General features: G+C 34.7%; 1 protein-coding gene across 1 annotated transcript in view; it reads left to right on the top strand.

Moving 5' to 3' along the window:
- Nucleotides 1-25,366, top strand: part of IPO11 (importin 11) — a 73,212-nt gene that overhangs the window by 13,475 nt on the left and 34,371 nt on the right. The window contains exons 6-22 of the mRNA XM_027883190.1: nt 2,059-2,262; nt 3,884-4,016; nt 4,848-4,906; nt 5,721-5,769; nt 7,417-7,487; nt 8,777-8,969; nt 10,362-10,514; nt 10,780-10,823; nt 11,747-11,837; nt 13,305-13,352; nt 13,981-14,086; nt 18,381-18,507; nt 20,499-20,532; nt 20,715-20,755; nt 21,797-21,913; nt 23,294-23,407; nt 24,735-24,850. Coding sequence (XP_027738991.1) covers nt 2,059-2,262; nt 3,884-4,016; nt 4,848-4,906; nt 5,721-5,769; nt 7,417-7,487; nt 8,777-8,969; nt 10,362-10,514; nt 10,780-10,823; nt 11,747-11,837; nt 13,305-13,352; nt 13,981-14,086; nt 18,381-18,507; nt 20,499-20,532; nt 20,715-20,755; nt 21,797-21,913; nt 23,294-23,407; nt 24,735-24,850 — 1,700 coding nt within the window. The remainder of the gene's footprint in view (nt 1-2,058; nt 2,263-3,883; nt 4,017-4,847; nt 4,907-5,720; nt 5,770-7,416; nt 7,488-8,776; nt 8,970-10,361; nt 10,515-10,779; nt 10,824-11,746; nt 11,838-13,304; nt 13,353-13,980; nt 14,087-18,380; nt 18,508-20,498; nt 20,533-20,714; nt 20,756-21,796; nt 21,914-23,293; nt 23,408-24,734; nt 24,851-25,366) is intronic.

Genomic DNA, 25,366 nt, shown 5'->3' with positions numbered 1-25,366 from the left:
ATTTAAATAAGCATAATAAAGTTTCAGTATGGTAGTGTCTTGTCTTGCATAAAGTGACTAACTGTAAGTTTCTATTTTGATTATAATAGTAAATTCTTATTCTATTGAGTATAGAACTAATGTTAGGGACTCAGAATATGCCTATACTAAATGAATTGATCTTCCTTCTGCTAACTGTATTGTGTAAGTATGAGATTCTGCGAGGAAGTATTTGCTAGTGGTTTGAACTAGATCTTAAAGAACTTTTTCAAGAAAATACAGAAATGATTGGCGTAAGGTAAAGGTTAAAAAGAACATAAACTTCTGCTCTGCAGATGGTTCAGTTTTAACTTTTCAGGATTCCTTGATGGGATTAATGTAGTTTCCAGGATTAGAGCAATTTATCAAAATTATGGTAATTTAGTCTTTATAGAAGACCCTTGTGCAATGATAATTTTGACTAGAATTAAAAGATTTAATAGCAAATGTGATTTTTTTAAAAAAGAAGGTATATAGCAAACATTTTAAAATTTGTGGTCTAGGTATAGTTTCGGTGTAAAAATATGACCAAATATTATATGTTTCTTTATTTCAACCAAAAATAACTATGAAACATGTCAAGTTACACCATCAAGTATGTGTTTATGCTTCTACTATGTACTTAATTAATGTTTAATTTTGAAGAGTTGACATGTTTTTTACATATGTGAATAGGTAAATTAGGTACAAAAAATAGTATTAACTACATTATTCATAAAACAATTCAAACTTTTGATTACTTTTTCCCTACCTTTATTAGTCTTTAGTGAGTTTACCTGCTAAGACAGTAGGAAGGCTTATTTTGTAGTTATAAATTCCAGTGCTGCTGAGCAGTTCTGCAGTTCCGAGACTATAGCTGCAGCTGAGATTAGAGCCTTTTTAAACGACATTTTAAAGACTAGTGGCTTCCTTGTTTTATTTGTGTGTGTTTTTATGGGGTTTTTTTGGATGTAATTTTTTAAGGTGTGGAGGATTTTGTTTTATGCCAGCAGCCTAAATAATTACCCAAACAATGTGTTCAATATTACAGAGACCATCTCCCCTTCTTTCTTCTAGTTCCCCAGTCTGTAGGTATGCTGAAGTTTCCTTTCAGAGGAACCTTTCATTTAGTCCCCAGCATGCTTGATGTGTCTGAGTTTTGATATTCTGTGTTCCTGATGAGTACTCTTTTCCAGTTACAGATAGTTCATAACACAGTTGCTCTCTGCTTGTGCTTTTTGCATCATTGAAGGAAATTATGACTCTTGCATGTATAGAAAGAAGAACAACTCAAAAACTTTGAGAAATAGTCATAGTATTGAGATGCAGTGATACAAGTTGACTTCCAGGAGAGGTGGAAAAGAAAAAGAGAACATATCATATGTTGAGAGCTTAATTTCTGTGCCCTCTGAAGATATTTATGATATGGAGGGAACAGAGGAGCAAACTAGTCCTTAATGTGTATGACAGCAGATTTTTTTTTTTTTTTTTTTTTTTTTTTGACTTAAAAAGCCAATCCTGAAGGAAAAGTTACTAAAGTTACTCTTGGCCTCTCTGGAGAGTTTGCTTCTTGTATGGCATATGGACAGGAGTTTTATTTCCTCCCCACTGCCAATTGACATAATTTGTTCCGATAATCAGTAAGACTCTCAGCTCTTCTTTGCGAATGTTGTCTTTTTCCTGAAGCAAATCTCTGTAAGCAGGTCGGTGGGAATGAATATTGTAGAGAGCTTTGTGAGGTGGTGAGGCTCTGGATTAAACAGATGAGGAAGCAGGAGAGGCGGGCACAGCTATTTTATGTGACTTCTAGAACAAATATATTTACTTGTCTTTATGTAGAATTAAAAAGAGGTATCAAGTTTAGCATTTTATGTAAATAAAATGCTTTTACTCCACATTTATTTGCATTCAGCAAACTTAAAAATAGCTTGAGGAAAAGCACACAAAAATCCATACTACTTTTTTGATTCAGGTTTTATTTGGCTGTTAATTTCTGCATAGTATATTTCCTAAATGCCCTTTGACTTTGTGTTATCTGCTTTTTGTTTTGCTTTTTTGCAGATAGCTACTCAGATCTCTGTACTGATTGCCAAAGTTGCAAGGGTGGACTGCCCAAGGCAATGGCCGGAACTTATACCCACTCTTGTAGAATCAGTGAAGGTGCAGGATGATCTTCAACAGCACAGAGCGCTACTTACCTTTTATCATGTTACGAAGACCCTGTCATCCAAACGGCTTGCTGCAGATAGAAAACTTTTCTATGATGTAAATAATCCTTGCCTCTTCCTGGGCTTAGCTGGCAAGGCATTAATGGCATGTCTGTGGACTTCAATGTCTGCCCTTGAAACAGAAATGCTGTTATGGTGGTGGGTGTATGTGTATTATGAAATAACTGAAAGTCAGTTTCTAGGTGAAATATTTTTTGGATGTTTTTTAATTTTGCGTGCAGCTGGAGTGTTCTTATTTGTGTAAGAGGCAGAGTTTCATCTACAGAACAGTATCTGCATATCAACCTTACCATGCCGTACAGCAGATCTTATTTTATGTGAATTTATGGTGTTTTTTGGAAATGTGTTCTGGATTTATAATTCATTATGTTCTGTAAAAAATACTGGGTTGTAGACTTCCATACTACTCTATTTTTGGTTTTATCATCAGTGAGAATATGTTTGGGAGGGTTTCCAGATGAACTCTCTGGGTTAATTAAAAGGCAAGATGGGAATGCAAATACCAAATCTTGCTCATGCAGCTTATGTTCTCTATTGTAAGAATCCAGTGATTAGAACACAGATTTAACTTTGGTTGTAGACTGTGCATCTCCAGACCCATTTGGTGTTAGATAACAGTGCAGTAGAGTTAACCGAATTTAGTGAGTTAAACATCTTTTCCAAACGTTACATTTCCATTTTTAAAATTTTATTTTATTCCTCCATTTTAAAGAGTTTCTAAAGCACAAAAAATGAAGACTGTTTATGAAGGTTTACCTGTTTATCTCTGTAGAAAAAAGTCCTGTCTGTGTAATCATGTAATCATGAAAGTGAAATTTTAATTGCCTAGAGTCCAAGGCATTGAGAACTGATTCCTATAAACAGGACCTTTACTAACCTTTACTCAGCTGAAGGAATCAAATAAACAGGTCATGTGCTATTGATTCCATTAATGAGGTGTAGCAGACTGAGTGCGGACTTTCGTAATATGAAGCTGTCAAGTGCTGCCATAACTGAGTGAGAAATTCTTTATCTTCTCTTTATAATTCAGATATCTTTATCAGGCAGGTACTGTCTGGAAACTCTAACATAAATTAAATTTGAGATTTGTTCAGTTCTACCTTATTAGAAACTATATGTCATTCTGTATTTTAAAAATTTTGAGGGAAAAGGATAGATTTTGCACCTATCAAGAAAATAAAGTTAGTTTTGTTGAAGATGTGTAACAGATGTGTAACTGCTGTGTCCCAGGGTAAGCTGATTCAGATATTAACTATGCTGTAAGACAGACAGTTTAAGCCTTTTGGGAAAGAGGTTATGAGGAATACTGATCATTTTTTAAAGCTTCGTACCACATTATACACCAGCAGCTGTATTTAATAAAAACCACGTAAAAAAGGAGCCTTAAATAGTTATCTTTAAGGTTAGAATCGTAGACCCAAGTACTCAGGGAAACCACTGCATCTTTCAAAACATCTTGAAATTGAGATATTTTTCTGAAAAACATTTTTGGATCAGTACAGCATTAAACAAAGAAGCAAATTAAACGTTGTGGCCTGTGATATACAAGAAGATGGATTAAATAATTTAACAGTATACATTGGCCTTTAAAATTTAAGGATTTATTTTGCTATGACAAAGTTCAGGAAATATATTCTTGATCTTTCTTCCTTTTGCAGCTTACATCAAGTATTTATAGCTTTGCATGTTCCTTGTGGAATCATCATACAGATACATTCCTACAGCAGATTTGTGCGGGGAATGAAGCTGCAGCTGCAAATTCACTAGAAAGGACCTTGTTGTCATTGAAAGGTAATAATATAGAATGAAATTAAATATAAAGAGTCAAATAACTTTCTTCACAGTGAATGACTAGGACTTCTTTGGTCAGTAGTTCACATTCTCTAACAAAGCTGAGCCCATTGGGAAAACCAGTAGTCTTGGTTCATTTTACCTGTAGCTTTAGCAAGACAAGGAGGATTTCTCATGTGAAGGGAGGAGACAGTAGTCTTGCATGCACCACTTCTCAATATGCACCATTCCAATGTGCTGCTTGTAAGAAGTCAAAGTCTAGGAGGTGAGAAAGTGGAGGGCATAACAGGATGCTTTTTTACATGTGTTGTAGTTTGGGCTTGCATGTCTTTAGCCACTTAGTTGGTGAAGCTGAGCTACGAGTTTAATTCCATTAAGTTCACCTTGTGTCCAGTGAAGAGCTAACCTGAAGAGTTTATCTTTAGGTTGATGCTCAAATGCTTATTTGTGGAGTAAATACATGTCCTGACTGTACTTTGCTGCTTTGAAGAATTGTCCATGTGCCTTGCTTGTAATGTAGATAAAACCTGTCTTGAATTGTTTCAGAAAGTGCAGTATGCAACTTTTCTGTATTACTGGCAATACAGAACTGAGAAAATTCATAGGATGGCTTATGGGCCTTGCTTGTCTGTATTTGGCCCTTTTCCTACTGTAGAATCATTTGGAGGTTGAATACTTGCAGTTTTTACAGAATTCTTCTTGATTCAGTAATTCTTGGAGTTCTCTTTCATTGCTTTACACAATGTACTGAATTTTAAAGTAATTTCAACAAGGTTAATGTTAGATATGGAGCTGATAAATAGCTACAAAAGGAATTTTTTTTTTCCCTAGTCCTTCGGAAACTAACGGTTCATGGCTTTGTAGAACCTCATTGGAATGCAGAGGTGATGGTAAGTGACATGTATATATTTCTAGTTCTAAATTAAAAATCCTTTGTGATGATTTCAGATGTTAGAGCTATGTTTGAAAATTGCTGAAAGGCACACATGTTTTTATGTAAAGGAAGGTCAACCAGTGTGTTCTCAAAGTTGTCCTTAGTCAAGAGCTGTCAGATCATAGGTAGATCCTCAACACTGTGACACTAATGGCATAATGTTTAAAAGAAAAAAGGTACCCCTATCCATTTACACATCATGTGATGGTGACACCGCTGTTTCTCACTGAGAGATGTCTCTCCCTCCCACCTCATGTAAAAGCGTGTTTTCATTCAGTGGTGAATGTGATGCCATATTTGTTCTGTCATATTCTATTGATGGAATTTGTTTAATTGAGATAAAAGCATGTGGTGTGCAGCCCTTGGAGAGGGGAGGGTCAGGGAGAGAAATCCAGGCACCTTCCTTAACCCTGTTCTGCTGGAAGGATTGAGTCCTATGACCTATGTCCTAAACTGGGAGGTTGAGATCAGGATAGAACTGGATAAGCGTATTTTAAAGCATATGTCTATAATAACCTATCCCTTTTTCTACTAGAGATGCTGCGCTGTTTGTGTGGTACTAATAAGGTCACTTTGGATCATCTATGCAGTCTGCTTCCTAGCTAGTTATTAATTGTCCAAAATAATAAATTAAAAGTGATGGGGTTGAGTCTGAGCTGATACATGTGAATTTACTTCAGTTTGACACAACTTTATTTTTATAATACAGCACAAACCAAGCTTCATCCTTAAAATGTATACTTTTATACATGTATACTTTTGTTTTTCAGGGTTTTCTACATGCTGTATTTGAACGGCTGAAACAGTTTCTGGAGTGTAGTAAGTATATGGATAATTTTTGTTGTATTTGTTGTTAAACATTGGAAGCTGGATGAAAACAATACAGTTTAGAGCATTATCAATAATAATTTAGGTGCAAGATATGTTTTTATAAGTGCAAAGCTATTACTTTAAATCCTACTGAAACTGTCAGAGAAGAATTCAGGAAAAGTGTCTTTTTAATAAACAGACTAAAATCCCACCAAAATTATATTTGGTGTTACAATGTTAATGGGAGAAAAATCGTAAGTCATGGATTGACAAGGTATCCATATTAAAATATGGAGCTGCTACTAAAACCCAGAGCATCTTGAGTTTTCTTCTTTGGGAGAGTTCTATGTTTTTTCTTTTTCCAGTAGTTTGTTATGTATTTTGGTATGTGTCAAATGGGAAATAAAAAGCATATTCAAATCTTTGTTCTTTGTAACTGGAAAAGTAGTAGTCTGAGACAGGCATCCACAGGTTAATACAGTCGACAGAATCAGAATCATAATTGGCAGGTGTCAGTGCTTTTACGGGGAAGTTACCTGAAGCAAGCAAAAAGGAGATGTTTGACAGTGTTCCATCTGAATTCACTCTACCTTCCTTGTGTGTACACTTGTAATAAATCTGATGTAAACTGTTCAATCCTTTGAAGCTTGCCAAACCATTATTTTAGGATTCAACAACACTTTTTCCAAGAACAGATGTCTAAACTAAATAGAGTTTTTTTTTAATAGAAGTTATATATAATTTTAACATTTTTGATATTTTGATGACATTCCTTGGCTTAGGAGCCTGTAGTTAGGTAAGAGGGGCTGATCTAGGCTTTGAGCCTCATTTCTAGAAGAGGTGGAAACAGCCACTGTTTGCCCCTTTTACTATACTGTAATCAGGTTCTTTCTGGCCCTTCCTTCATTTTTTACAAGATAAATGCCTGGTTTGAGTGGACTGAATTGAAGGCCATCCCATCCTAAAGTTTTGTGGCTATTGTAGTCCCCTAGAATATGAGGACCCTGGGGTCTGAGTGTCCTAAGGCAAGAACTGAGCTGAACTTTTCTAAGCAATCAATTGTTCTGCAAAAGCAGGTACAGCTACCTTACAGGATTAGTGTTTACATTTATTATGCCATGGGTTTTGCCTTTATGCCTTCATTATGGCAATTTTTGGTTTTTTTCTTTCTTTTCCTAAAATATTTATCTGGTTTTTTTTTTGTTTTGTTCTTTTTTTTTCTTTCAATTTGGAATGTTTTCCAGTGTCCATAATAAACTATTCTTTAAGGTGGAGTTTCTACAGAAATGCATAATATTATGCAGAAAGGATGTGGAATAGTTTTATTAAAAGGACATTTTCATATTTTTGTGCTGTACTTGCTTTTTTCCTGTACTAGCATTTGATTCACTGCAGTCATTGCTATCATTAAATTTTCTATAATAATGTCCCGATTGTTGTAGCCTGATGGAACACTGAAATTCACTGTATCCTGGTGCTCATTACCTTGCATTTGACTTTGAATTTATTCTGCCAAAGAACTTTTTTCTGACTGGCATAATACCTGAACTACAGTAAAAATAAGTTCTTTTCCAGTGATAATTTTCTAAAACTTAGCTATCCAGAAAGAAAAGGAAAGTCTGAAAAATGATAGTTGTTAAATGTCTGATTTACCAGGTAGAAGTGTAAGAGCAGAAAGCATATGCAGAGATCGTCTAGAAAAGATTATAATTCTGTTCACTAAAGTGGTAAGTAAATTCTCCTTTCAGTTACTGAATATTTTTAGGTCTGGAGGAGCAGTCTCCACTGAGATATGTATGTGCCTTGAGGTGAATACATTTCAGATCTTTTAAAGAAATGGAAGGTAGTGCAATTTAAAACTTCTTTGTTATGAAATGTGTTTTAGAAGAAACAGGTGTCTGTTTATTCATGCTGATGTAGATTGCAGCCATGAAGAATACATTTCTTTAGCTCATATAAAATTGAGTGCATTCTGTAAGTAAATTATTTAGCCAGGATTTTGCTCAAAGAAGAGTTCCGGAAATTTTGCTAAAGCAGTGGTTAAGTTACAAAGGAATAAAGAAGACAAACTTTTCTTCCTGTGTTTTGTAAGTAGTTAGATTGTTACTTCTAAGGCCCTGTTAATTTTATCAAAAGAAACTTAACAAAAAACTCTTACCCTCTGAAACTTTTGTATTGTGTAATACATTTGGAGTTGTCAGCTAACTTTGTGTGCATTAAATGCTTGTATTATTGGAAGGTAATTTTAGCATTGTCACTTACTCTGTTTTTTGTTTTGAAGTTAAAAACCTACAGAGTTCACATTGTTTCCAGATTCTATCTAGGGGGCATGGATGTATTTTAAATATTCAGCCTAATTATTAGAAGGGGAAGGCACCTATCAACTTCACCAAAACTGAACTGAAGATGCTATGACCCAATATTTTTGATCTTTGTCATAGTACTTACATTGCAAAAATGCATCTTTTTTCACAGACCTGAAGAGAAAATACATTGGGTTAATAGATATCCTACCACGTAGGCATTTGGATGCAAGAATTTTTGCAGTGGCAGAGGAGATTAAAGCAATCCACCAGTGCATTTTAAGTAGATAGTTGTAAAAGCTAACTTAAGGAAGCTTATACTGCAGTGGAGGAGGAAGAAAAAAAAAAGTTTTATTTCTTATGCCTCTTTTACTTGCAACAATTCTAATAAGGGTGAATTATCTGCTGAAATGTTTACCATTTCAGGTGTGGCTAAGGTATTTTATTTACTTCTAGTAATCCCATCTAGTTGAAAATGGATTTGTTCCTCGAACTTAAAAAAAGAAGTGATTTGAATCAAAATCAAGAATGTTGGTGTTAAATAATGCTTCATTAACCATTGATACTGATCTCCTTCTAATTTCCTGTCTGTGTTTTCTATAATTTTATATAAGTTGTCACTTGTTTTTGATAACTAGTTTACTAAAGCATTTAATAAGACTTGCACAAAAAGGGTTTTGATTTCTTTCTTGCTTTTCTACTTCTTTTTTTAGCTTTTGGACTTCCTGGATCAACATCCTTTTTCATTCACTGCTTTGATTCAGAGATCATTGGAGTTCGCCGTGAGCTATGTTTTCACAGAAGCTGGTGAAGGAATTGTATTTGAGCAGTTTATTGTACAATGCATGAATCTCATTAAGATGATTGTAAAAAATTATGCATATAAGCCATCCAAAAATATTGAAGGTACTGCTGCTATTCACTAAAACCACTTTTTGTGTCTTGAGAAACATTTTGCTAGCTGTTTCCAACAGTATAACTCCTTTAGGAATTTCTTAATAATTAGTAAAGTTCCACTCTCCATATTAATAATTATTATTTTAATTATTAAAGTATTAATTTAAATAGATGGTGATTTGCTAAAGGCAATTTAAATACAAAAGTATCATGAATCTCTTTTTTGATTGTTTGAGTTTTCATTGAACTAATTTTAAGAGGTATTGTGGTGTAGAATTGGGTTTATTTTCATCAACGAGTTAGTTGCATCTTTCCCTTGGGAGATGTTTGATAAAATTATGTATTTGCTGTACTTAACTAATACCAGCACTCTGAAATACAGAAACACAGTGGATTTGAGATACAGTTGAATATAAAACAGTTTATATGTTCTGTTTTGTAGGACTGTATTTCATTTTGAAAATTCATAAACTGCTGTATGTACAGATAAAAAAACCACCACAACTTTCCACATGAGCTTGACATGTCGCAATGACTTGATAAAAATTAGCATTCTCTTTTTAAATTTGAAAAAAGCCGAACTTCCATAAGTGTACTGGAATTTGTCAGAAAAGAGTACATGAATCCAGTGTTTAAAATTCATCAAAATATTGATGTATTTCAGAGTTACTCCATAATTTTGCAATACCCTAAGTCTGTTGATTATTTCTACTATTGACAAATTCTATTGACAAATTTCTACTTGCAAAAGTACATAGTAAGCTCTGAGTTTCAAAATGTAGTCACTTGAAACAAGAGGAATATAGCACATTTTGATGAAAGTTTGACTTTTTGAGAATGATGTGATTACAAAAAAGTGTAAAACAGAAAATTTATTTTTCTTAATTTGACTGACATATAGTGTTTGTGTTGGTTGTACAGCATACAGCATTTGTCTTTATTGCTGGTTTCTTTAACCAGTACTAACTCCTAAAAATCTCGGATGATTTCTAAGATTGTATTTGGATAAACTCTCTGAATAGGTATAAATGGAATTTCCTTGAGTTCTGTGTGCTTTTAAATTCAGTAATGCTAAAACAAAAGTAAAGTGCCCAAGGCAGGAGGTAAACAGCTTTTCTTCTCATCTGCCTAGTAGCTGAAAAGCATTTAAATACTGTGTGAAGTCCTGACAGCCCTTCAGTCTAACTGTGCTGTCAGAGAACTCTTAAAAGTAATTTGAGGGTTTAACTTGATTTTAAAGAAGTGCCACATGAAAGTCTGTTGAAGTCTGTCATGAAAATACTTGTTTTTCTCAGAGGAGAAGAATGTTTTATTTACTGATTTCTTTCTAGTTTTACTAGACTAATGTTTGATCATTAACCAACTTAACTGTAATTTGGAGTTTTCTGTCTTTTATTTCAGACAGCAGTCCTGAAACTCTTGAAGCACATAAGATAAAGACAGCATTTTTCACATACCCAACACTAATGGAAATATGTAGGAGATTAGTCACTCACTATTTCTTGCTGACAAAGGAAGAATTGACTATGTGGGAAGAAGATCCAGAAAGCTTCAGTAAGAAACATGTTGTATTGTTGGTTGCAGTTTTATTAGATATTGGTATAAACGTTTCATATCAGCATTGTCTCTACAAATTGTCTACTGCAAATATTGAGCATTTTATTCCTACAGTCTTCTTATGTGGGCAAACATTCCCTCTAGAGATTCTTTTCATAACAAGAGATTTATCAGTAATCTATGATACCCTCATATCCAGATACCAAACTTTATTTGAACTATAGTTGAAATAATACTTTCTTCTTTCTTTGTGAAATAATAGCTGTAGAAGAGACAGGAGGAGATTCTTGGAAGTACAGTCTCAGAGTAAGTGTTTCAGTTTGAAAGAAAACTGTTAAACATTTCTGGATGCATTTCTTGATAGTCTTGTAACCAAGGGAGGTGATACCTGGTAGAAAGATGATGCTTTAAAAAAAAAAAAATCCTTAAGGAAATTTCTTTAGAATTAGTAAAAATTAACTTTGCTACTTTATCGCTGTTCCAACGTGCTTAAATGCACTGGAAACTATGCACTTGATATTTTAGGAGGGAGGGAAAAGGAGTTTGCTTCAGCATTTGTTTTATGTAGTATCTGATGGTGGTAAAGCCAGTAGAAGTTGTCTCTTCTTTAACTGATGTTATCACTTACGACTTTATTAATATACATGTTGAATGGAGAAGGTTTCAGATAATATAGATTTAAATATGTAGATATCTTTAAGCATATTTAATTATATTAGTTATTAGTTAATTTAGTTCAGATCAGAAGTATGTTGTTATAATGAATCTCCCAATTGTCACTGCTGTGATGTGCTTTGCAGAGTGATCTCTAAGTTTATTTGCTGGATTACTTTAATTTTAAAACTGAAAAACCCAACCTTGTGCACCTAATGTGTTCCAGCTGTAAATGGATATTTAGTCTGAACCACTCAGCTAGAGTTAATCCAAAACCAGCCTGTGAAGTCTACAGTATGATCGCTGGCTATTCAACACTGGCTGTTTCACTTCACTGATTCATTGTTCTTCTGCTACAGAATTGGCTGATACAGATGCAGTCATCAAACTCTTCCTAGAGTTAAACATAATGTATAGTAGGAAGAATGGTATTTCATATAGTGCTAATTTTGCTACAGTTTATTGTGTTTTAAATTATGACCTTTAGTGCGAGATATTCAGCACTTGAAATTTTAGCATAAAATGTATTTGAGTTGCCTTTAATAGATTCTAAACCATGTGTTCTAATTTTTCAGCCATGCACAGAAGTTCTTTTTATTGATATTTTCCATGAATATAATGAGATTCTTACCCCAGTGCTTTTAGAAATGGTTCACAGTCTACAAGGTAAGTTCTTTAAAAAATAAAGGAGGTGGAAAATGTAGAATTCTTTACATTTGCTTTCCTGAACAGTTAAACAATTTTAACTTGTAATATTTAGTTTTATATAGTGCATTCACTCTGTATTTTTGAAAGGACATGTTAATATTTTAAAATTATTTCTAAACCTACCATAAGGAAAATGCAATTGTGTCTAGGAGGAGGAAATCCTAAGGACTTTTTACGTTTCATGATACCTGTTTTAAATGACTGACAAAGGTTGAGGTGTTTCTGGTTTCATGAGGTTACAGGTTTTCTTGAGAGTAGTCCACAAACTTAATGACTTCTGTAGGTTGGTTTTTGTCAGGAATTTCCTGTTCAAATGTTTCAAGGCTGTTTATGCTGTCTCTGCCAAAATCCTGGGCGAAAAAGAAACTTTTAAAGAAAAAGTTTGTTATGGTGTTATTTTGGAGAGTCTAGGGGACTTCCTAAATCTGAAGAATCTGCTTTAAAAAAGTTGTTAAGTATTCATAGCTGAGGAATGTTTCACATTTTCTTTCTGTTTTACTGTATGATTCTTTGCCCCCAAATTAAGTTTTATAATGGCCAGGAAAGATAGTAAGTGGGAATAGCTTCCCTCCCCTCCCCCCATAATTTCAACCTGGGTTATTTCCCCAGGTTGTATCTTAGCTGACGTACAATATTTTGTATTTGAGTTGACCAGGGTAGATCATTACATTCTATTTCAATAAATACTCATATTCTGAGGATGGTTTCTGACTTCACAAAATCTCTTCATAAAATACTTTGTACACATAGGTGCTGAGATGTCTTGCTGTGCTGTGATACTGGGAATAGTAAAAAGTTCCTTACAACAGGTTTGGTAGTTAATATGTTTTCCAAAGATTACAGGCATATTAATAGTATTAATACTACCATGCTAAAAGGTACACCTGTACTGTTTTTCTCTCCCAAGGCCCATATTAGCCACTTCTGCATGTTTTCAACTTGACATTTGCTTTTGAAGTACTAGTTGATATTAAATACTCATTAATTCTTAAAATTTGGGGAGATTTTCACTTACACGAGGTAAGTTTACATACACACACACACACACACACACACACACATGTATATATATAAAAAGTATATGGAACTACATCTAGGACCCTGTTGGAAATATTACTATGTGGTTGATAGTCATCTGCAATTTGCACATTTTGAGTCTGTTTGTTTTAAATGCATGCTTCTGACTGCTATTAGAAAGGTTAATCTCCAAAGTAGTAAGTCAAAAATAGGGTGTGAAAGCAGAGAATTGATTCTAATATATTAACTAAAGAAAGCATCAAAACTGAAATGACTGAAATTGTAAATGAAACAAAAGCAGCAAAACAGTCTTAATTCATGGCTTACTTATGTAGGGCATGTAAGTGCAAAGTTACTTGCCTTCCTTGTTTTAGTGACTTTTTTCTTTATTTTAACTTTGGCTTGTAGGATCTACGAACATAGAAGATACCAATGCTATACTGATCAAAGATGCTGGTAAATTTTTCTTAACCTTTGAAATAACAGAGCCACTTCTGTGTATGTGTGTGAGTTCTTAAAAATAGCATGAAGAATTTGCAAGATTTTTAATAAAAAAGTTGAAAAGTGGGACATAAATCCTAATTCTCCTTTCAGTTGATGTCAGTCTGCACTTTTCAAAATGCTGATGCAAAAATTTGGTGCTTTTTGGCTTTTTTGTGGAACAAACCCTTAGAGAATCTCTTTACTGTCCTGTCTTTTCTGCTCTGCAACTAAATGACCTTTAGTGTCTCCATGGAGATACTCTGTTTTCCAAGTAAGAAGATTTTATGGCAAAAGAACAGAATTGTTTCTGATGGAACCTAACGTCCTTGATGTTAGAATAGGATCCTTGTTGTTCTTTCAGCTTCTAGCTATTTTCAAGACACTGAGCTTTCTTCTGTAATGCCTTTCTTGTACTAAAATTTCCTCCAGAGTTCCCTTCACGTGGTCTGATAAAGCTTTCTAAAGAAAAATATGCTTTAATTTTGTTTTCTTTATTATGCTCAGGTTATCAAAAATGTGGTTTGACTCTCAAATCTGATTATTTAGTATTAAAAAATAAACATTTAAACAAACAATAAGCATAACTTTTGTTTTTCCCCAGTGTATAATGCGGTTGGACTGGCTGCTTATGAACTATTTGATAGTGTGGATTTTGATCAGTGGTTTAAAAATCAACTATTAGCAGAACTACAGGTTTCTCATGACAGGTAAACATCTTGGTTTGCTATGCCTTCATCATTTAAATACAAACTTTTGATCCAAATCTGATAATATATAATAATTGCAGATTTGAAAAATATTCAACCTTTAAACAAATCCAAGTAAGCAGAGGTATGAAAATACGTACAGATAACTGCTACAGTCACTGAAGTGGTGGTGTTCTAAAAACACTTCGTGTTTAAATTACTATATGATGGATACTTCTAGGTTCTGGAAAAGTACATTAAGTCTGTCTTCTTGCATATATGTGACTTGACTAAACATTCTCAGGACAACCACTTACTCATTTAAAGAAAGATATTTAGTCCTCCAGAGACCCCAGAGTTCTTCAGGCAACAAAGTCCAACTGAAATCTGTGGAAATAATCTCTCTAAAACTGTAGTTTAGCCAAAATAGTGATTTTTTTCCCTTGTGTTATTTTAAATACAAGCCTTCTGTAACTCACTTCAGTTAATTTTGCCCACAGTAAAGAGGGGAAGTAAGGATTTAAGTTATATTGTGAAGTATGAATAATTACAGGCTGTTTCTACAGGAATATTTTTATACAGTACGTCTGCTGGGGTTTTTCTTTCTAACCAAGGTCCCCTTCACTTGGATGGCCTTCACATGAGTGCTGCTTTTTTAGTTTGGTGGATGTCATAGGGTATTTTGAAAGATTTGTTTTGTCATCTCAGTACAGACTGATCTGGCCCTCTTTAAAACTGTCTAGAAGGCAGAGTTCCTCCTGTTCCTCAAACCGTCACTCTTTCCCCAGGGGAAAGGACAGTGAACATTACTGTTCATGCTAATTCTTATCAGATGAGTTCAAATCACCCTTGTATGTCCTGTTTTTCTTAACAGTCACTGACACTGACCCTAGTGTCCTTTGAAAGCTGTTATTACTATGTTTTCTTCTACATTCGCAATTTATCTTGCCAAACATAATTGTTGTCTGAAACATGACCAAATTTGTTTCCTTATACCCTTAGGAGCTACTATAAATTGTAAATGATTTTCTATAGTGGGTTGCTAGTCAGCTTTTTTATTTCCAAATGCCAGTTATAAAAGCTTTATTTACAGACAGAGTTAAGTTTCATGTAGCATGGAAGACCTTGTTAAATTTACAAATATTACAATGCTTTTCAGTGCAATATACTTTAAAGAAAATTACTTACTTACTTTTGGATATATAGCCTTATGGCAGAGTCACAGAATAATTGCCACAGTTGTTTACCTTCTGTCTCCTAAAGTTTGTTTTCTTTTTCTCATAAGACTATTTTTTTTTACTAAGATTTCAAGCTTGCCTTGCTATCTCCAGTTGGTCAAGTACTCTAATGGTTAGGCTAAATGTCAGAAGAGCAGGAAAAATGAGAGATCTTTTGTATAAGATTGCTGATGGTGGGGCATAGCATCAAATGATCAACCTTCAAATAGAACTGCCATGGTATTTGTCATACATGCTGGCTTTGGCATTTTTAGGTTATTCAGTCATATAGCATAAGTGTTCTGTTGCTGATACAGTTATATTGCAGTCAGAAGACACCCATTTGATTGGCAGTTGTTGTATCCCAGGATGAAATTCCTGTGGAGGCAGAAGCTTGCAGTAGAAACGGTCTAGAAGTTTGAAGCCTAATTTGCTTGAACTGCTTCTACTGCTTTCATCATTGGAGACCACCATGACAATAAGGGAGATAGTGGTTTGGAATCCTGCTTTAACAGCGGCTTCAGGAAAGATCTGCTCTCCCTCAGGGGTTTGCATGGTTGCTCACAAACTTGTTCAAGTTTGGGAACACAAATTTGTGTGTTGTCAGCTTTGATCATGGAGTGTGTGGTATTTTGTTTTCATTGAATGTTCCATTATCCATTGATAGTAAACCTGCCAACCATGACCATATCCATAGAAGAAATATGGGATGAATATAAAAGTATTCTTAAAGATTTCTAGAAACATTGCACTGCCAAATTTGTCACTTGCCATGATACTTAGTTTTGTACCGATTGAGGAGAGACTTTTCCATAATATGAATGTAGTTTCCTGCATACAATTTTTTTTGGCAATAATTCATTTGTAAAACAACATTTCCTGCTGAGAGAGAAAGTATCAATATGACACTTAGTAATTTAGTATCAAGCAACACACTTTTGACATGAATATCTGATGCTGTCCAGACACCTTAAAGATACTGTTCTATGACTATTGCAACAGAAGCTGCATTATTTTGTGCTATGGTAGATTGGGAAAGGGGGGGCACCAGGACCTGGGGTTTTAGCCCATTACCTGGATGGGAAAATGCTCCCCCCTGCTCCCCACCATGTTGTCCCCAGGGAGCCTGACAAGACTCATCCACAGAGACCAGCAGAGGAGAGCCAGAGAGATTTATTGGGTATGGGTAGGGATATATATAGGCTTTAAGGGGATTACTGAATAACCAGTTAAAAGTTCAGGGGGTCCTATGGAACCACCAATGGCAAGAAAGAGTTAACAACCAATAGAAGGGAGTAGATACAGGCCAATGAGAAAACTTCCCGATATCTCCCTAGACATTCCTGAACAGAGATAATGCTGGGGGACTTTGGGAAGAAGAGAGTGAGTTAGGAAAAAACTACCAAAACTGTTCACTTGAGCAAAATTAAAAACTTCAGTTTTTCTTATATACTGCAGATCCATTGCAACAATTTTGGAATATTATCACTTTTCCCATGAGAGCTTTAGGCCCACCAGGCTCAATAGTGGACCTATGCTTAGTCAATGTGTGTGCTCTTCTTCTAAAAACTAATATACTAAGAGGTGAGCTTTTCCCAAAAGTAGTGAATGTAGAAAAAGTAGAATCTCAAAATTGAGCACGTATGAGCAGAAGGCTTTTTAGAAACTTCAGTAGTTAAAAAAACCCAAACCCTAAAAGATCCCACAAAAAAGCAAACCAAACCAAAAACCCCAAACCAAATAAAACCCAAACACCCACACACCCCACTCCAAGAATGAAAGCATGCTGTCTTTGCTAGGGAGAGAGAGAGAAAGAATATAGAGATGCAAGTAGGATGTATGGATTGAACAACAAGATAACACCAGAGCTGAAAATCCTTGCTGTCAGCAGACAGTTATGTACTTACGTTATTTAAAACCTTATGTGACTGTCTTTTCAAAACTATCCAACTTGAATCTCAAGAAAATTACTTAGGTTTTTTTTAATATTCTGATTTTTACAAGGTTAAGTGTAAAAAGTGCCATTCTAAGAGTAGCAAAAATTGTATCATCAGCTTCTTGAACAAATAGAAGGTGTTGTGTAAGTCATGCTTCAGCATGGGTTATTCATGCTTCAGTGTGACTCAGTAATTATCAAGTACCACTGAACTGTTATTCCTCATTAGTTTTGTGTTCCAGTTTAATGAACTGCTATGTACATGCTACTTCCACAACTTTCAGGTTCTCTGAAGATAATCTTTGTTTATGATCTCGTGGTTATGGGAATGTTTAATAAAACACATTTAATAAATGTAGAGAAGCCTCAATAACATCCAGTTTAAATTGCTTCTTGATGGCTTACAAGGTAGAAGTTCATCAAATGAAAAATATGTTTAAGATTACAATAATTTGTTAGATAAAATCCTCTGAATAGGGTTCATCTTCCCTAACTTTATACATCTGCAAGTTAAACATATCTGAGTTACATGATCACTGGAGAAAAATAGCAGCTCTGTAAAATGCTTTTCTCAATCACTGTTTTTCTCATTTGTTCTTCCCATTGACTCTAAAGGTCACTGATTTGTGCCCTTTTTGCAGCAGTAGTGCAAGATCAGGTAATGTCAGTTCTTAGAATAGTTTTAGTCTGGTGACATAAACTACTTTGACAGTTGCTGTAATGCAGTCCTGAAGTTTGCATTTTTAAATTGCACCTGACCTAAAATTTGTGAGCACTGAAAGAATGCCAAAGAAATTGCTGGAAGCTGTCATGAAAGCAGTAGATCATAGTGGCAGTAATAAATGTAACATTTGTTTTTCTTTTTTTTTTAATTGGTGTGCTATGTGCAGAACAAACTGTTTCTAGTGAGACATTCAAGATTCAGTCATTTAGGATGAAAATTAACTTTTTCAGGCTAAGCTAGTGTCTCTTAAGCTGCCTTATGAAGAATTTTGATGAAAAAATATTTCTGCACTAGCAGATCTTGACAAACTAAACCTTTGAATTGTTTTGGACAATTACATTTTCCTCATGATCCTTGGATTTCTTTTTCATCAGAGTATTCTATAACATCTAGTATAATGAGATAAAAAGTGCAGTTTTTTTCTTCCTACTTTTAAAGGTATAAACCAATACGCCGACGAGTAATATGGCTGATTGGGCAGTGGATTTCTGTAAAATTCAAATCAGACTTGAGACCTGTTTTGTATGAAGCAATTCGTAACTTACTTCAAGACCGTGACTTAGTGGTAAGTATAAATAAATAATGTTTTGGATTAAACATTTGTTTTGTAAAACATAAATACCATACCTTGTGTAAACTTGATTGAAAATTTCATAACATCATGTTGAAGTCTGTTGTGTCCTTCAAAAGGTAAACCACTGGGAAGATTTATTGATGTTTAATTGTGGAGATATTGAACAGTAACATCAAAAACATTAAACAGACCCTAAAGATATTCAGTAAGTGATGACTTTGATGGGAAAATGAATTGGAAGAGCAGCAGCCTCTTTTTTTAAGAAGGAAGTTGTGAAATGTCTTTTAGTAATTTATAAACAAATGGAGACTTTGTGTAGATAAACCAGACTAGTCCTTGCAGTATACAGGACTGATTAAGTGCACCCTCAGCAAGTTTACAGATGACACCAAGTTGGGCAGGCGTGTTGGTCTGCTGGAGGGTAGGAAGGCTCTGCAGACGATCTGGACAGACTGGATCAATGGGCCAAGGCCAATGGTATGAGGTTCAACAAAGCCAAGTGCTGGGTCACAGTAACCCGGGGCAGCACTATGGGCTGGGGGAGGAGTGGCTGGAAAGCTGCCCAGTGGAAGAGGACCTGGGAATGGTGGTCAGCAACAGCTAAACGTGAGCCAACAGTGTGCTCAGCTGGCCAAGAAGGCCAATGGCTTGGATCAAAATTTCTGTGGGCAGCGGGACCAGGGCAACGACTGTCCCTTTGTACCAGGCACTGGTGAGACCGCACCTCAAGTCCTGTGTTCAGTTCTGGACCGCTTACTAAAAGACATTGAGGTGATGAAGCAAGTCCAGAGAAGGGTAATGAAGCTGGTGAAGAGTCTAGAGAGTAAGTCTGTGCAGTGGCTGAGGGAGTGGCTGAGGGAGCTGGGATTGTTAATCCTGCAGAAAACGAGGTTCAGGGGAGACCTTATCAGGTAGTTCTTTACAACTAAGGAGGTTGTAGCCAGGTGGATCTTGACCTCTTCTCTGAGACAGGTAGTAGTGTCAGGACAAAAGAAAATGGCCTCAAGCTGCAGCAGGGGAGGTTCAGGTTGGACATCAAGAAGAATTTCTGCACAGAAAGGGTTGTTAGGCACTGGAACAGGTGAAGTCACCATGCCTGGAAGTGTTCAAGTAATGTGTGGATATGGCAGTAAGGGACATGGTTTAGTGATAGTGGTGCAGGTTTGATGATTGAACTAGATGATCTTTTTCATACATAATGATTCTGTGATTCTATGGATATTTAAGCGTTGAAGTTATCTGCTAGCAGGGTATGATAAATGGCATTGTTTGCTATCCTGCTTGAGTACAAATCTGTTGGTTTAAGCTACAATTTCAATTTACCAGCAGGTGAGATTAATTTGAGAAACTTGTTTTGCTATTGGTTTTTTTTTTAATTATTTTTAAACAAACAGGGCTAGCAGCACACAAAAAAACCCACCCAAATAATCTTAGCTAGTTTGGTAGGTACCTATTGGTTAGTAATTGGCAGTCATAACAGTTATTTGTGTGATTCTGGACAGCTTTAGCATAGCAGAATGTGTTTCTGTGTCAACTGTTTTTACTTAAAGCATTTTAAGCCTCTGAACATCTACCAGGAAGAACAATCTACCTTGTTGAGTTTATTTGATTTTGTGTTTCTTGGTTTACAGCAAGCCATGAGATGATTCCAAGTTAAACTCTTCCTCTGTTGCTAGAGTTTTTATCACAGGCCAGGTAGAATTAAACAAGAAGATATCTTTCTTGTCCTTCATGAACGTTTTGCCTGTGTAGTTTCGCCAATTTCTACCACTTTAGCTATGCCTTAATAAAATGTGAAATATACTAAGATAAAAGCAAATGAAAATTAGTTTTCCAGCTAACTGCATTTCTTAGAGGATGACAGAACACAGAGAATTATTTAACTGCCAAAACATCAACTGATTTGATGTTGTCAGGTATTATGTTGATAATCAAAATGTTTAATGGACTTATGCATTATGCTTTTGACTTTTGTCTTTCAGGTCCGTATTGAGACAGCTACAACACTGAAGTTAAATATCCTTTTATTTGCAAAGGTGTTTGATTAATTCTTAAATCAGAGTTACTGGAAAATAAGAAATTTTAAACTTATTACCAAATTCTTCACATTATAACTTTTGTGTATCCATTAAATATTTGCTTATTTGAATTTTGTATCCATCTGCGATCTTTATTATTTTTCCTTAATGGTTGTTCACCTGTAGATGACTTTGAGTTCAGAACTGACCAGTTCTTACCAGTAAGAGCATTTATATATTCTGAAGAATAGATAAATCCATAGAGAAATGCAGGAAAAAATATTTTCCAATTTCATTTTAAACCATATTATTTAGTAATTAGGGTGTGGAGTGTGTGTATGTATATGTATGTATTATTTTTTCAGTCTTCATAGACCAAAATTTATACTCATACTGCTGCTGTTAAGGTTGCTAATGTGCAATACAAAGACATACAATTCAGAACATTACAGTAATCACAACTTGATAGCAGTGTGTTCAGTACTGTATATACTGTGTGTTAACAGATAGTAAGTTTTTTCTTGCTAAGACAATATACTGTATCTAACAAATATGTCTCCACACCAGTGTGGCTTTCCTGTGTGCCTGTTTCACACTACTTTCCAAACTACTGTTTTGTGAAAATACTAATTACAAATGTTTGGTTAAAGTAGTGCCCTAAAAACACAGACTTTCTTGTTCTCCTATATTTGTGTTCTCTACAGTGGTCATTGCTGTTGCCATGAAGTAAATAATTATAAGTACAGCAAAGATTTACTTCAATCACTCAAATTTAGCAGGTGTTTCTCATTTGATTATGATTTTCATGTAGACTTCAGCTTTCTTGAGAACAAAGCAAAAATGCAGAGTACATTTAGACTGTAAATACTGGAATTGTTTTAAGATGTCTTTTTCAGCTCAATATTTAAATTTATATACTGGCCCAAAAGCTTTGACACTAACAAAGGCTCTCTGGAGAGACAGCCTGTTTTACCTGTAAAGTCATGTTTACATTTACCAAAACATGAAAATGGTGTATAGTCAAACTGATCATGTTTGAACTGGTTTATAAGAGCATATCTGAATTTTTTTACCTTGCTTAAGGTTATGATTGCATAGTGTACATTTTTCAAAATAAAAAAGAAACATTTTGCACACTTTCAAAGTGTTTTTCAAAGTTTATGGAGGTCTTAGAGTTGTAAGCTTACATTGGAAAATTACCAATTCATGTGACTAATTGTATTTTAGATGGTCTAATCTGCAATTCTTTATTTTTCTTTTAGTATCTGGAATCCATGTTTACACTGCTCTTTCAGCTACTACAGGAAGTAACACAGTGTGACACTAAAATGCACGTTCTTCATGTTCTGTCTTGCGTGATTGAAAGAGTCAATGTGCAGGTATTTTTTATTATATACTTCAGTGTTAGCTTGGTCATAAGAACACAGGGGAGGACTTGGTGTGAAAGAAAATGGGAAAAAAAGTTAATAAACTGGTTATTGTTGTCATACCTGCCTGCATTATTTGCATACCTCTTTTCTCTTTTCAGTTTTTATTTACCTTCTGGGTAAAATTTTCTGCTCAGTTACTACTTTTCTGTAGTTACTTTGTATTTTTTATATGGACTCATCTTTTAGAGTACAAAAGGATTGTAACAGCTTATCTCACAGTCTTTCTTGCAATGTTGTTTTTTTTAGTTGTGATTTATTCTAATTGTCTAGTCATAGATCTGAACTACTATTCTATTTAATCTTACATGTTAAAGGAGACATTTTGGGGAACAACATATTTCGCACTCCTAGGCACGGTGCAATTAAATTTGTGGTTTCTCATTGGTGCTGATATGGGTCACAGTTGCCTATATACCACTCTTCTTAACTTCGTGAAAAGTTTCAAATTCACATTACATTAATGTTAAAGTATATTCTTCAGCTTATATATAAAGAGATCAAATATGGTTTCTCAAAATTAAAGAATCAGTAGTTGATTGATTTTGTTTCAGGTTTTGGTGTAGTTTTTTTTTCACAATAGTACTATATTAAGGGTAGAAATAATGCATGGTTTTGAGCTTATCTCCACTTTCTACAAGTAATCCCGTCTGAGAGCCAAATGAAGCTTTCGTAATTGTCCGTTGTAGAAGAAATCAATGTGACAGCAGATTTCCCAGATTTCCCTGCATTTCAGATCCGCTAGAGATGCAGCATTAAAAAGAAGCTGAGAAAGAACCCTTGAATCTGCTTAGGTTAATTTATAATTAAATATTTAGATTAACCCTTTAGTATTGAAGAGCATAATAGAAAAAAAAAGCATGTTAGGATAGATTTCTGGAAGTTATGAAGTCTAACCCCTGCCCAAAGGACAGGTGACTTCAGAGGTTATTCAGCTTTTTTTTTTGGTTTGTTTTATTGGACTCTTTCTGGTCTTAGAGAATGCTGTTGTTTAGGAATCCTGTCTCAGTGAAGAATATATTACTATGAAAATATCACTGGTTATCAAATTGTAAGTATTTTTTGTGTTCCATTTACTACTTAAGCCTGCTTGCCATGCACAAATATCACTGTAAGTACTTTGTTATTTTCAAACTACTCTGCAGTCAGAAGTTACTTCAGTCACAGAGTGAAGAATATGGTATTTTAGAAAGAGGAAAGAGGAGTAAATTAAAGCAGACTCGGTATTTTTACTGTGACAATAGCAGCTCATATTTTATCAGAAACTATGGTGGGGATAAATTAATAGACTTGTTTACACATTAGGAAACCAATTTTTGTTCTGAACTTCAGATACGACCGCATGTAGGATGTTTGGTCCAGTATTTACCCCTCCTTTGGAAGCAGAGTGAGGAGCACAATATGCTACGATGTGCCATTCTAACCACCCTAATCCATCTTGTCCAGGTAAGGAATCAGTCATGTCAATGTCAGTATCTCCTACAGTTCTTTCTTAGTGATGAAACAATACATGGTTACACTGCCTGCAGAATCCATGCTAATGACTACTTCTTTAATACAGACTGTATGCCATCCTGCCTTCTTCCTGCATCTTAAGAAAGTTAAAGTAGGACCAGCAAAGATCAAAAGAAATGCTCTGAGGGTGTAGGACAGTGTCCATACAGGAACGGAATTAATATGCAGGCAGTATGTTAATTTTGAACTTGGGGAAATGCATGACTAAGACTACGGTATCATACAGCTTAACAGTGGAGAGAAAGTGGAAAGGGAGTGACTAAACATGGGAGGAGAAATAAGGGTTCCTTTAAAAGTGGATTAAGTTTAAACAAGAGGAAATATATTTTTACCATAAACAAATTGTGGAAATTCTTGGTTTTGGCCCCTGTGGAGCCTACAAAAGATATTTCTCTTTGTAGTAGACAAATTTATGGAAGACTCTTTTAAGGCAAATTTGTGTAAACAAATAAATGCAGAAAGAAGCCTTGAGTTAGAAACATCAAATAATTTTAAATTACCATTATCAAAATATAGGACTTATGCAAATTCAGCATTCCACTAGTCTCAGTTCTTCTTTGGGAGTAATATTACAATATGCTGTAATGCTATTCAGTAATTGACAGTTCCCAATTTAAGAATTCTGTTCCTTTCAGGATTAGTTCTAATTTATTATTAGTTTGACAGTAATTCTATTTAGCTTATTTTTAAAAATTGTGTTTTCTTTTTAAGTGATTGCTAAAAAATTCTTTACTCTGCGTTCTTGGGAAGAAATCTTTATGTATGACTCATGGATCATTTAAAAAATAAATTACTGTCTTCAATCTGTGAATCTTTGTGTAGCTAAGAAAACAAACCCTTCTCTTGATTCTTAGAATATGTCAAGCAATTTCATGTGTGGCAAGAGCAAAGAGCGGTTCTTTTCTTGATCTGTAAAACATTCAGCATTTAGTCATGTAGTATTTATTAGACTTGTGACTCTTCCAAGAAAGAGAATGACTAGTGAATGTTTTAGGAATGTGTATTGTTTCTCGTTTTTTCTTGCAAATTATTGATAAGAGGATTGTTTTCAAAAAGCGTATCATTTTCTCCAAACATGTTGAGAGAAAACTTAGTAGTATATTTTGTTGTATGAAATGAATACGAGTTCAACCTTTGTTTTCTTAAATGCATGTTAATATGTGAATATAACAGCATTGCAGATCTTTTCCAGTGCTATTCTTTAAATGCTTGGTTTGAGGTTTTTGACATATTTTACATTTCTTATTTATTTTTATAGGGACTGGGAGCAGACAGCAAGAATCTCTATCCTTTCCTACTTCCAGTTATTCAGCTCAGTACAGATGTTTCTCAGCCTCCGCATGTCTATCTTCTGGAAGATGGTTTAGAGCTGTGGTAGGAATGTTTTCTATCAGTTTGTAATTTTAAATAATTATTTTTATATCCACAGAAGAAAAAAAATTGTAAAAAGCTTTGAGTATTAAAATTTATGTGTTCTTGTTACCTTACCTTGACTTCATCTATATTACGCTTTTCCTCAGGTGACATGAGGGTAGGAAGTTAATGAAAAACCCACAGTTAAATAGCTAAGTACATAATTAATTTTTCAGGCATTCGATAGTGAAGATACAGTTCTGTAATGATAATGACAAGGAAAACAAAAAGTCTAGACTCAGTGCAATGTGCATGCTAAGCTATCAATTTGATGTACTTGACTACAGGAGAACAGTGACCCAGTGGTTCTCAAAGATGGTTGCAGGAAGAGATGTCAAGTTTACAAGGATAAAGTCTAGAAGGTACCTTTTAGATCTCAGGCTGTTTGGTGACTGAACATAAAACAAGAAATGATGTTTTGATCAGTCTACTGTGAGCCTGATTTATTTGTTTCTGGTGCAGCTGATGCTATAGGAG

This window comes from Empidonax traillii, unplaced genomic scaffold (genome assembly GCF_003031625.1).
Source record: "Empidonax traillii isolate 1590-97213 ecotype Southwest subspecies unplaced genomic scaffold, ASM303162v1 scaffold120:size1031401, whole genome shotgun sequence".
Taxonomy (NCBI): domain Eukaryota; kingdom Metazoa; phylum Chordata; class Aves; order Passeriformes; family Tyrannidae; genus Empidonax; species Empidonax traillii.
This window is presented reverse-complemented; position numbering and strand designations above follow the sequence as displayed.